The 13,474-nt window shown below is 51.0% G+C and overlaps 1 protein-coding gene across 1 annotated transcript; it reads right to left on the bottom strand.

The window, feature by feature from the left end:
* Positions 1-11,789: 11,789 nt before the first annotated feature.
* HSPB1 (heat shock protein family B (small) member 1) lies at positions 11,790-13,256 on the bottom strand. Its single transcript, XM_016146541.2, has 3 exons — positions 12,796-13,256; positions 12,191-12,254; positions 11,790-12,100 (listed from the first exon to the last, which is right to left on the bottom strand). Exons 1-3 carry the CDS (start codon positions 13,163-13,165, stop codon positions 11,911-11,913), a joined length of 624 nt encoding a protein of 207 aa, XP_016002027.1. The 5' UTR covers positions 13,166-13,256; the 3' UTR covers positions 11,790-11,910.
* Between the last annotated feature and the right edge of the window lie 218 nt (positions 13,257-13,474).

Genomic DNA, 13,474 nt, shown 5'->3' with positions numbered 1-13,474 from the left:
TAGTATCTCTCAGGTACTCAGTATCATTAGATATCGCATTGTATGTTAGAGGAAGTGATTCTTTGCACTTAAAAATGTTTATAAATACACTATCTTGGGTTTTTTGGTCCTTCCGAGGTGGTCAGCAGCCTTAGTTGGTGTGGGGCAAACTCTCAACAGCCTGCTGTTGCTGATAGCAGCTGTTAGAATGTATCCACCACCTGAATCACATCCCTGGGTTTGTGGACTTTTCTGCCATGACCAGCTGTGAGAAGGGATTTGTCTGCAAGAAGGAATGCCAGGGCAAAGGCTTTCCGCCATCAGCTTGGGTGTGCCCCAGCAAAGGGTGGGGGAAGGGTGGGTAGGCACTGGTTCACACAGTGAAAGAAGTTGGCTTTTTAATTTGAGAAATTTTAATTCACATTTTAGGAATAGCGTGTGTGACCAGGTTTTTGCCTGTGTATTGAATGAATTCACCTACGTTGGCTCATTCATCACTCAGAACCACCCTGAGTGTAGAAATAGAAGTGACCGATGTGTCTAACTAAAATCCCACCACTCACTGATAAACCCGCATTGGAGCCAACCCCAATCTTTGGCCCTCCTGAGCTTTGCCTAATACCAGGCTGCTTCTGCTCAGCTAGGGGACTAAGAAACTTCAGTAGCCAACATTCAGTGGCATTGACTGAGCTCTTTTAATGTGGGAGTTACTGAGGGTAGAGAGATGAAATCAGATGTCTTGCTAATAGGAAATTACAGATATGGGCGAGATCAGAACAGTCCAGCTTATTGAAAATAACAGGCTCACCAAGTCTCATCAGAGGGTAGCTCCTGGAAGTTGCTACCCTTACACCACTCTTGTTCCTTTGGTGTAATTTCCCATTACAAGTGCCTGAATTTGACAGAAGACTGGATTTTGCCTAGAGGATTTCCACAGACACCTAAGTTTTTCGAGATAAAATGCTCTTGTATTCCTGTCCAGTTTTAAGAGTTCCTTAATGCAGCAATTTTCAAACTTTTATCTCAGGACCCCTTCACACAACTTTTAAGAGCTTTTGTATGTGTGGGGTGTATCAAAAACTAGACATTGGAAATACTTATTTACTTAAAAATTCATTACATGTTAAGGTAAATAACAATTTCATGAAAAGTAATTGTTTTCCAACACAAAAAATAGAATAGTAACATTATACAATTTTGCTTATTTCTTACCTCAGCTGGACTCTCATAGTTGCCTCTGCAATTCAGTCTATTGTGATGTGTTATTTAAGCTGAAGTATTAAAAATAAAAATCTGGCATCACACCAACAAGTAGTGGGGAAAAGATGGCCCTAAAGAGTTGAGGCTCAGAAAGTTCTAATTCAGGAATTGCATGATGTCCCAGGTTAGGCATCATGAGAAGTCCTCTTTCTCAACACACTCTAGAATTTAAAACCAAACTGATAGTGTGAAGCAATTAAAGGTGATGAAGGAGGGGCAGGAGAATAATTATAAAGGGGTAAGTAATCACTCTGCTTGAGGTGTCCACAGAGTACAGTTCTCCATTCCTAGAACTGTGCAGTTAGAATGGAGGGGCCATCAGAGGTTTAGTGGCCGGGGGCCTTTCAGTTTAGCAGGTGAGTTACTGTTCAATGTGAGTGGTATATCTCCGTTCTATTTATGTGTCATTAACCACATGCATTGGCCTCTGCGCTGGTCACCTGAAACTGCATGTTGACTCACTGGCTGATCTTAGTGGCTAAGAATGGCAGTTACCTCCTGGGTGCACAGTTCTCAGGGCAAGCTTGGAAAAACAGTCTTATGAAAACTAGCTGGTTAACGCTGTCCTCTATTTCTAGGAGTTGACATTAAGTGATCATCAGTCTAATAAGGACGTTAAAATGTGGGATACTAGCTTGCTAATGGCCTGCTAGTTGGGATAAAGATAAATGTGGTTGAATCTGAGTGTCCACAAACCCTACCTCTAATTAACCACAGATAGCTATGGTTAGGAATGGTTGGGGCAAAAGTGGCTGGGTCACACTGATGAGTCCTCAGTACCAGGTCATAGGATGTTGGTATTTCATCTTTATACTTAACCTATACCTGGCAAGACAAAATGGATTAGGATTTCCCAATTAAGTAATATTTTGAAATGGCACTCAATTATCCGTGCTATGGGAGATGAAAGTCAATAGGAATTATTTTCGGGGAACATTATGGTTTTTTGGTTTTTATTTAAATAGGGTAGTAGTAGTACATGCACCTTTAAAATACAGAAGGATGTGGTCTAAAACAGGTTTCTTTTACTGCCTTCAGGCTAAGAATGGTTTTTACATTTTTAAAGAGTCATAAAAAGTGCAAAGACACAATGTCTTAAATATTTTACTATTTGGCCAGTGGTTTGGCGACTCCTGGTTTATCAGGACATTTCTCTTATGCCTGTTTCCCAAGTCATCCATTTACCCTTCCTAGAGGTAACTACTATTTTCTAGTCTTTCTCATCTGACTCAGTTTGAGGCAGTAGATTTGACTCTGGCTTTGAGATTGAAGGATTTTTTGCTGCTTTTGAGCACTAAGTGACTCTTGGATAAAAGGTTTTGCCTCGTGATTTTTTAATATGGGTAATTGAAATTTGGTGGTCCCATAAGTACCTCTTGAAGTAGATTTAACCCTATTTAAAGAGTAGGTGGTATTGGGACACTTTTCCCTTAAACTTTTTTTTTTTTTTTTTGAAAAATTTCAAAGATAAAAAGTGAAAAGAATGACAGCGATAACCAATTACTCACTGCTTGATAAGACAGTTACTTTGTCACATATAACTACCAGTGTTATCACACCAAAGGAAATCAATAATTCCCTAATAACAGCCCATATTCAAATTTTCCTAAATTGTCCCCAAAATGCCATTAATATGAGAGCTTTGTATCTATCACCCCCCCACACACACACACACACCAACTGGGATCTAATTAAAATTAATTGGATTTCATTATTCAGTTTTTTTAGCCTATATTCCTTCTGCCTCTTTTTTGATACTTTTTCAAGATACCAGGATACTTGATGGTCTTGCAGAATAGCCCATGTTCTAGGTTTGCCTAGTTTGCTCCTGTGCCATTTAATTTTTTCCCATCTCTCTTGGGGCACTTTTTTGTTTTGCATAAGGATTTTACTGTGTCCACCCAGCCTTCAGTGGTTCATGTAGAATTGAATTTGAACTGAATAGGCCTGGCCAGTTGGTCAGTTCTTTTCAATTCAAACTTGATGCAAAACCCATTTTGGATTCCATTAGATTTGTTATCAGAGCGTATTGCCTTCTAAAAGTCAAGCCTCCCAAAATATGGAGGTGGTATGTCATTATGGCTTACGGACTTTTTAAAAACATTCCTTTTTGGGAATGTTGTGGTCCCTCAGTAACGAGTTCTAGGTTGGAAAGGGTTGGATATTGGGAAGACAGTGAAAAATTGCCCTAAATTAGGAGATTACATTAGAAATAAGAGACAAGGTAAACAGGAAATAATGACTGGGTAACCGGTATAGAAATGAGCAGCTTGTGGCTGACTGCAGTCACCTTTGGTGAGTCCCTTTCTATATCTCCTTAAATGCTGTCCAGATTTGTAAGAAGAACAGATAATACATCCCACTACTGGACGAAAAGCAAAATGAGTGGTAATAATTGCTTCCTACATATGAGGATTTAAAATTTCTTTAGAACAGTGGTGACAGAAGCCAAACTGAACCTGGGTAGTAAAATGTAACAGCGGCAACTCATCTGGTAGCCCCGTCCCATTACTTGGGTTACCAAACGTTTTGCAGGGTCTCGGAGGTGAGGGGATATTCAGCATCAGTTTTGGACCAAGTCCGGATCCCAATCCAAATCCCATGCAGGGGGCCTGCTCCTTTGGTGCCATTCTTTGCTGTCACTGGCTGGATGCCTTTGCAGTTGGCCCGCATTGACCGAGCCCCGCCCTCTGCAAGTCCAACGGTTTCAGCCGGGTTCTGCTTCCTGTAAACCTTCCGCAACTTAGGTTTGGCCTAGGTCCCGGGACGGCAGCAGCGTCCTAGAACCAGCCCGCCCCCACGCCAACGCTTCTGGGAGCGCTGTCCCTGGGCTGCTCTCAAAACACCTCCCACTCCTAAACACCAGGGTCTCAGGTGAAGGATTTTGCTATACGCGCGTGCCCGCGGGCACAAGGGCGAGTTCGCCTGGGTGAGCTGCACGGCTCTACGCCCCTAGCGTCGTGTCCTGCGGCCCTGGCGTGCGTGATAGCCTCACCGCGGGACTCAGCGAGCCCCTGCTCTGAAGAATCAGGGCCTCTGACGACCCAGAGTCGCGAAGTTTCCGAGAAAGGCCACCCCCTCCGTATGTGAGCAGAGACATGGTCCACTTTCCAGTAGCAGGCTTTGGTGAGAGCCAATCACAGGCCAGTCTGTCCCGTTCCTCCAATGGTCGGCCTGTTGCTAGGGCTTGGGTCCCTGCGCCAGGATCTGCCTGCGCAGCTGCCCAGCTCCATTCGCTCCCAGCCTGGCCTTCCTCCCATGGCGGGGCTTCATCCGCCTTTTTCCACTCTCCTGTCTCTCTTCCATCTCCGCCTTCCGCCCACCATACTCCGCGTGTGCGCCTTTGTTACTCCTAGAGTAACCTGGTTTGGGCTCTGCAGGGCATTAGCGACATCTATGGGCGTTGTCCAACACTGTGGTCTGTGGAAGGAACTGGTTTGGGAGGGAGCCTCAGGCTCCTGCTGGGTCTTTGACCTCATGCCTATACCCCACTTTCCACATCTGAACAACTACTCGACCTCTAATGTCCTGTAGGTTTGCTGTGCTGTCTTACCTACATATCTCTCGTTTCTGGAACCAGCCGCAGCGGATCTGCGTATCACGAAGGAAACCCGGGCTCTGTACAGCTTGCCAACCCACACAACAGTTGGAGAGCTCAGAGGGGGTTGGCGACTTAGGTTTGTCAGGTTCTGTCACCTCACACGGTGGTCCCATGGCGGAGTACTGAGGTAGGGGACACACCTGCTGTCCTGAAGACACTGAGGCCAGCTCCTTCCTCTTTGACATTCAGGGCCCTCTGTGGCACAGTCAGAGAGCTGTCTGCCGTCTGTGTTACAGCCCCATTCTCTTTTGTGCATGTGCCTTTCCCGTGCTGACTGCCTTCCCCCCCCCCCCCGCCCCCACTCTTGGGTAGATGCTCCTAACTTTGGTGGCTGTCCAGGGCTGTCCCCCAGAATCATGTCAAATGTTAGGGAATGCAGACACTCCAATCTTTGTCCTTCTCCACTTTCAGCATAGCGCTATATAATCTCAGGAGAGATGGATTGCCCAAGGCACAATCAAACTAGATTTAGGAATTGAAGACCAGCTTCAGTGTTTACTGACTATGTAGAAAGGTGATATTTTTGTCATTCAGGAATGTCTGTCATTTTCCAAATGAAGGGCTGTCAGTGGTAGAAAGCTTAAGAGCTCAGGATTTGGATTCCTGTCCCACCAGGTCTGAGTTACATGCTGTAATTTTCAAGTTCAGTCAGTTTCCATATTTATAAAATGGGAATAATACAGTCTACTTCATAAAAACACCTAGCGTTGACCAGGTGTTTAGTGTGTGCTCCAGGTACTGTTCTAAATGCTTAGCTTGCATTAATTCATATAATCAACTTCATTTTGCAGAGGAAAAACTAAGAGTTAGGTGCCCAAGGTCCCACAGTTGGTAAGTGACCCAAAGGGGATTTGAACCCAGGCAATTTGACACCGGTCACTAAAAGTATAACAGCAATCCTGTGCTGTTTCTGGGTGCACAGGGTTGCTATGAGGGTTTAATAAGCTAAGGAGTGATTGGCAGCTAGCAGATGCCCATACCTGCCATTTGTGATTAGTGACAGAAATAGTGGTCAATACCCGTGCAGCAGGGTGGAGCAGGGGCTCTGGCTCCAGTTCTTGGCCGCCAGACCCTGTGAAGGCAGAGTCAGGGGTAGCAGCCAGGGGAGTGGGCTGGGTCCTCCAGAAGGCTTGAGGGCTCTCAAAGACTGAGGCCCAGAGCAGAGAAAAACAAGAATAACAGCATGGTAGGTGTGGGGCTGGAGGATGTCAGTGTTTTTCAAGACGGGTCTCCTGCTTCCATTTCTGCTCTGGACCTGGCAGGACCCAGAACTTGGGTAGGTATTCCCAAATGTCCTGGGGTGAGTAGTGTCAGGTATCTGGATGTCTCTGGGAGAGCACCAGGGGGCAGTCACTGTCCTATCTGGGCCTAGGGAGAGGGGAGGGACAGGGAGAACAAAACACCCAGCCCCAGGAGTCCTGTAGGGGGCAGTCTCAGGGCCTGCTTTGGCACTGTTCCATCTCTCGCAGGTGGGGCTAAGGCTTCCTTTCTGAAGTTGGCCAGTACAGCCTGAGGCCTGAGCCGGCCAGGCCTGCCACTTACTTGGTAGGGATTGATTACTCCTCCAGAACCAATCTTCCCCTCACCCAGAGACCACTGCCTTGGGGCTCCAGAACTCCTGGTGAGGGATTAGCCTGTGGGGCCACTCCTAGGGTTCAAGGCCTTTAGGCTGATCAAGTCTAGAGAGGAGGGTCTTCAGGATCTTCAACAGGACCACTGAGGGAATTGTACAAGGATAGCTCCACTACCATGACAGAGAGAGGTGAGGTTCGGGATCAGAGAGGGAGAGGGCTTGGCAGGGAGAGGGCTCAGTGACCCTTCTAATCATCCATTCACCTGATTAAGTTCTCAGTCTCCCTGTCCCATTGCCTGCGCACACACACGCACACACTGCCACCGCCCCACTCCTGGACACAGACTTTCACAGCCATTCCTAAGCAGACTTAACAAAAGGACTCTCATGAAACCATCTTGTGGAGGAGGGGATGATGTGGGAAGAAAAGCATGACCCTCACCTGCTCTGGGGTCAGGGCCAGGACTGAAGTCCTGCTGGTCCTGCAAAGAGCTATCCTTACATTCTTGGTCAATCCTGGGACTTCGGCCTTCCTACCATTGTTAGGGGACTGACCCTGGGCAGCTGCCAATCTTCACAATTCCCCCTTCGTTTCCATTCTGTATGGGGCTGACCACACTGACAGGCAATCAAAGCAGGAGGGCCTCAGAGGTCACCCAGATCCCTCAGAATGGAAACTGAGCCCAGCGTAGGCTAGACTTCAGGCCATGCCTCTGACAGGGACAGACAGGGACAGACCTGGGACAGCCCAGTGCTTTATCCTGGACATAATGCTGCTCCTGGCCCCTCTATTTATGTTTTTCCAAGCCTTCCTAGCAGGTTCTGCTCTGTTAACCCTGGGAGTAACTTCCTTTCACTGAGGCAGCCCCTGAACCACCAGTGCAGCCTGTTGACCCAACCACTGCCACCTTAGGCTGGAAGGAAGGGTGGGAGGGGGCCATTGAGTTACAGTGACCCCTTCCCACAGCTGGGCAGCTTTCCCCAGGGTCTCCAGACATGACCTTTTCTCTCTGGTCAAGCACTTGACTTTCTCTTACCCTCAGTCTGCTCCTCAGAGGAGAGGGAGGTGGCTGGGTGGCTAGTGAGGCTTTTCCACCCTCCATGCTGCTACTTGAGTCCACCCAGCCATTCTGCTATTGACCTAGAGCTGTCCCTTCTTAGCCAAGCCTAGGATTATGAGTACTTTTTGTGCTGCCAACTCTCCTAGTGAAACTAGAAGTGTATGAGAATATGGCTTATCTTTGGGAGGCAGGGTTAGATGTATACCGTGAAGTCCAAAGTCACCTGGCCAAGTGGAAGAGGGAGAGGACCCGGAGCCCTTGACCAAGAGAGTTGTGCCAGGCATGGAGTGAGTTCCTGTTCACTTGTGGATCTCCCTCAGGGAACCCTGTGCTCCTCAGGGCTGGCACACTGGGGCATTGGTTGATGAGCAGAATACATATTTGGGTTTTGGGGGGCACATGCTGGGCCTCCTCCACATTGCCTGGGGTCATTTTATTGGTAGATCATGAGGGCAGGGCTTAACCTCCATTTTACCCAGTGTCTGATTCTGGCTAAGACCAGCCTAGGCTCACCCAGTTGCCCTCACCCATGCAGTTTCCTCTCTTTCCTTCCCTGCTTTGGTCCTGGGCTGATAGTTCATTCCTGCTGTGCAAATCTGGAGCTGGGGCCAAGCCCTGAGTCTGGTGCTGTCCCAAACCCCTGGGCCCACTGTGAGCATATGGAAGTGGGGTTGGGGTACAGAGGTGCAGGGTGTCTAAGGTAAGACCAGCAGATGGGACTCTGGCTGGCCTGATCCCTGCTCTGCCCTGGGCTCTGCCAGAGTAGGATAGTGCTTGGGTGGCCGCCAGATGACCAGGGGTCTGGGGTCTCACTGTTAACCCCATGACCAGTTTCTGGCCAGGGGCTCCAGTCCTGCCAGACCCTTCTTTTTCCCCTTGGTTGTCCCTCCCCCATCATAAAGGTTCTGTGGCCATGCCCTTTGGACCAGCACTGGGGTCTTCTGGGCAGCTTTTGCCTCGCTCTTCACCCTCTCCACAGAGAGCCTGCTTCTGGTAAACCCTGGGTTGATTCAATAGCAGGGAAGACAATGGTATCTGGAAACAATTCACTCCCTCCAGCAGCCAAAGTCTGGGGTCTATTTGACCTTATAGCGACCGTGAGGTCAGCAAGCCCCAGGGAGCCACAGCCTCAGAAGATCCCCTTCTTCCTTTACTTGGTCCCCACACTTCCACAACCAATCGGTCACCCCACACTGCAGAGCCTGTGGCTGCCACATCCAGGCACCTGGTCCCCTTTCTCCCTCTCCCTGGCAGGACCCATGTCCACGACATAGCAGCCCCTTGGCTGGCCGCTCCCAACCATTCTCCTCTAAGATCTGGAATCTTATTTCTAAAGCAGGGATGCTTAAACCCTTTGTTGACTCCAGTAGCCAGCACTTAGTGTGGCCTTCAGTGCCCCCAAGACAGAGCCCCACACACCTCCCTCATTTGCTTTCTCTATTTCTCCTTCACCTGCCATTTCTCCTTCAGCCTGAACCCACCAATCTTCATCCCTTGCCCACAGTATTTCCCCTTGCCTATCACATAAGGGTCGCTTCTGGAAATCCCTTTTTCCCACTCCACTAAGACTCCAAAGGATGTCCCAGCCCCTCTCTAATGCATAATGCTGCTTGTCACTGAGCTATTTCCTCCACTTGCCCCTGTGAGAGCAATGAATTGGACTGACTGGCTGGGTACTAGGCCCAGAGGAGGTGCCAACAGGGAGGGTAGATTTCATAGCTGGGAGAGAAAAGGAGAGACCCAGAAATTAGCCTAGAACTGAGGGTGGCTCATGTACTCCACATATCCTTGGGGTAACTGACACCAGCCAGGGTGACCAGCAGTCACAGGGACTTGGGGTCCTTGAGGAAACCTTTGTCATCAACCTGGAGCCAGGAACATTGCCACTCAGCCACCCTTCGACAGAGCAGAGGGGCCCAGATGCTAGCATTTATCAAATCAAGGCCAATGTCTAAGTTTTGAAGGACATCAGAGGCCTTTAGAGAAGGACCCAGTGAAAATCAGGGAAAGGCCTGGAGAGGCTTGGAATTGCTCCTGTGCTACAGAGACAGTGCAGGGACTCACCAGGTCTCCCAAGGCCCAGAGCCAGCCCCTCCCAATGGAGACCCCCCCACCCTCCACCGCCCCAAACCTGAGCCAGACAGTCCTGTCCACTCTAACCAGAGGTGCTGTCTCAAATTCCACATCTTCTGAGCTGAGTTCTGGACATCGGGCCAGCCCAGCCTCAGACCTTCTCCTGCCTCTGCTTCTTGTGTGGCCCAGGTAAACCACAGGGCATCTACCTCAGTTTCCTCATCTCCTACATTAATTTCCCATGAAGACTGGGACCTGTTTCTTTTGCAGGGAGTGAATTTCTCCCCTCCCATCTACCCCATTCCCCAGCTGTGTCCCAGATGACAGCCTGAACCCTGGGGACCTCAAAGCTGATGATGCCCTTTTACTCCACTGTGCCAGCACCTCAGGCCTGACCCCTGCCTGCCCCAGGCCATGACCCTGGACTCTGGGCCTGAGACCCCTGGCAGCTCCCTCCAGGCCATTTTTCAGCCTAGCTCCTGTGAGCTGCCTGTAGCCCTAGGCTCAGCTGCATCCCTGTTGTTCTTCTGAGGTCCCACCAAGTCTCATTTGCAGCCCTTTAAGCAGTGGAAAGCCCCCTCCCCCAGCCTTCCTATATGAGCTAACCTGCCCTCCCCTGCCTATGACCACACAGATGGTCCTGCCCGGGAGTAGCTGTGTTGACCAGGGCAAGTATCTTCATTGCTTTGAGGCTCATTGTGCACAGTTAGGCAGGACTAACTACACCTCTTTCCCAGGGCAAATGTGAGGATTACCTTGTCAAAGGCTTGGCATCAGCTTTCACACAGTTCAAGGGCACTGGTGGAGAAGCTGGCAGCTTTGCTATAGTTCTCTTTGACTAAGTAGGAGGATGCAGCCACGCCCATGGAGGCCAGGCCGCGATAATGATCAGAGCGAGGGTGAGAACTAGATGGGCTGACTCTGAGTTATGGCCATGGGAACATGGAAGTGTCCAGAAGCCCCTGAGATGTGTGTGTCTGGGAGGAAGGCAGCAGATTTAGGAGACTAGAGCTCCGGAAATGAGTGGTGGAAGGGTGTGTAGACTGGGCAGTGCCCTGGCCTTCAGGCCCAGACCTGTGCTGCCAGCTGGGCCAGCACAATTCTTGTCCTATGTATTTATTTCCCTGTTGGCCTCCCTCCAAGTCCAAGGAGACCTAAAAGGGCTGAGACCTGGTTTGGCTTTATGCCTGCTCTAGATTATGGTATCCCAACAGGGAATCCATACCAAGGAGAAAAAATCAGGAAGCTGGACAGTATCAGGGGTATAGCGTGTGTGTATCTGCATGCGTACGTGTGCGTGCACATGCGCACCTGCATGGGCCCTTCCCTGTGGCTGCTGCTCCTCTCAGGGACCCTGGGAAAATAGGGCTGTGGGCTTAGAAAAGAAGGTAGGAGTGTCTCATCACAGCCTCAGGCTCTGTGACCTTGTCTGTATAGACAGTGTTAGGTCTCTCAAGTTCTTGTGGACTTGAGATTGGGCTCCAAAGTCCCCATCTGTTTTCTCCCTCAGGTCTCTCTGAGGCCAAGAGGAAATGCCAAGTGTGACGGTGGTGGGTTGGGTGAGGGCAGACAAAGGAGAGAGCCAATGTGGGTGTGACTGTGCCTGCCTAGGCCAGTCAAAGCAGGCCCTCTTGGAGCCACTACTCTCTCCCTGTCAAGGTCTCTACCTCTCTTCTACCGAAGCCTAGGCCACAGTGCCCTCTCTTTAGGGCACCCTCTGGCCTGAGAGCCTAGGCTCCATCCTACATGCATGGGTATCAGGGGGATGGGGTCCTTTTGACTTAGGCCCACCTTCCCTCAGAAAGTCACCTGGAGTTGCCGCACCTCCCATGCTGTCCACATGGTCCTGTTTCTTTCTGGGAGGATAATAAAGTCATGATGAAGTCATTAAGGGACTCTGAGCTCTCAGGAAGCTCCCCTCTCGCAGCCCTGCTGTCTTTCTTCACTTGCCCCCAGCCTAGGTGTTCCTGAGTGCCCAAGCCTGGGCCAGGTGCCATTCCTGGTTTTCCCACCTGTCATACCTGGTCCTTTGGTTTTTAATTGCTGGTTACAATCATTACTTCTCTCTTAATGGACATGGGGCTAGAGGGCAGGGCTGTGCCCTGTTATGGACGCCATTGTACTCACAGGGCCCTCCATGAGGCCTGGTACACAGCAGGCCCTTAGCAAATGGGAGGAACATGTGAGCCAGCAAATGGTGTCAACCCCTAGGCCTCCACACACCAGGGTTTGAGGCAGTGGCAGGCAGTTGATTTGAACTTTATTTGAGAAAAACAGCATAAATGTATCAAAAGAGCATACAGGCTGACAGATGGGGATGGTCAGTGATGGCTAATGAGGGGTTCGAATAAAGGCTAAGGCTTTCACTTGGCTCCAGGCTGCTCCGACTTCCCGGCTTCTGGACCCCCAAGCTGGGCACGAGACTCGAAGGTGACAGGGATGGTGATCTCTGCAGACTGGGTGGCTGGCTTGGGCATCGGAGCCTCCACGGTGAGTGTGCCCTCAGGGGAGAGGGAAGAAGAGACCAGGGCTGGATCCACACCAGGGGGCAGCCTGGACATGCAGAGAGAAAGGAGAAGAGTCACATACAGGTGAGTCACTGTGCCTTCCTCCAGCCCCCCACCATCTGGGGCCAGAACTTACGTGTATTTTCGAGTGAAGCACCGGGAGATGAAGCCGTGCTCATCCTGTCTCTCTTCGTGCTTGCCTGGGGGAGGGAAAGGCGGTCAGAAGGTGCGGAATGGGCCGCTTCTCAGGCAGGCCCATATCCAAACATGCCCCACCCACCTGGTGGCCTGGACTCAAGGCAGACCCAAACTGGCAAAGGGATTTGGGGGCCCCCCGAACTGTCCAGGGCCTTCAGAAGCTTCTGGCTAATTAGGTTGAGAACTTTAGGGGTCGGGACGCAGTGCCCAGCATGCGCACACGCCCCCTCCACAGACCTGGGCTAGGGGTAGAGACAGCACCGGAGGAGGCCATTATCCTTCTCACAGTGACCGCAGGATGGGGAGCAGGTAGGCGTAGGAAAAACTGGTCATTTGGAGGTGGAGGTTGAGGGCTCTCCACTGAAAGGGTATGTTCTCCCCCTCCCCAATAGAGTGTATTTGGGGCCGAAAATTCCCTTCTGAGCTATCCTCACCCCCATTCTGGAGAAGGTGGCACAGGCAGAAGGTAGGGCCAGGAGGCTAATTTTTTACTGCCCAGGCTCTCCACCCCTCCAGTTCCCCTCCCGAAGGGCCGGAGCTCACCAGTGATCTCCACCACGCCGTCCTTGGTCTTGACCGTAAGCTCCTCGGGGGCGAAGTGGTTGACGTCCAGGGACACGCGCCAGCGGTCAGCAGTGTGCCGGATCTCCGAGACGCCGCTGCTGAGCTGCCGGCTGAGTGCGCGGCTGTAGGCTGGCGCGGCCACTCCCTGGGGGCCCTCGACGGCGGCCGCGGGCACGGGGCGCACGTAGCCCGGCCAGCTGCTCTGGTCCAACCAGTGCGCCAACTCCTCGGGCAACCGGGGCATCCCGAAAGTCTGCTCGAAGAGGCGGCTGTGAGCCGGGTACCAGTCGCGGAAAGGGTCCCAGTTAGGGCTCCGCAGGAGCGAGAAGGGCACGCGGCGCTCGGTCATGCTGGCTCGGTTCTGCACGTCTGGCTGGAGCTCGGAGAAATATCGGGCACTGCAGCCGGCAGCGCTTTTATGCGGCTCCAGCCGCGTATTTTTAGCAGGCGGTGCTTCAGGTCTCTATTAATGGCAATGACGGGTGGGGAAGCCCCTCCCCCTGCATACCGGGGCGGAGGCGGGGCCGGGGCGAGGAAGGTTCTGCCCACATCTGGAACCTTCTCTGTTTTAGAAAAACAAATGACTGGAGCATTGGTGCTGATGCAGTGCCCACTACTGGACACTCACTGGCCTGGGTGCTCCAGCGCTGGGCGGCGC

Source organism: Rousettus aegyptiacus, unplaced genomic scaffold, assembly GCF_014176215.1.
Source record: "Rousettus aegyptiacus isolate mRouAeg1 unplaced genomic scaffold, mRouAeg1.p scaffold_m13_p_8, whole genome shotgun sequence".
Lineage (NCBI taxonomy): Eukaryota > Metazoa > Chordata > Mammalia > Chiroptera > Pteropodidae > Rousettus > Rousettus aegyptiacus.
Note: the sequence above shows the minus strand (reverse complement) of the source record. Positions and strands in the feature narration are given on the sequence as shown.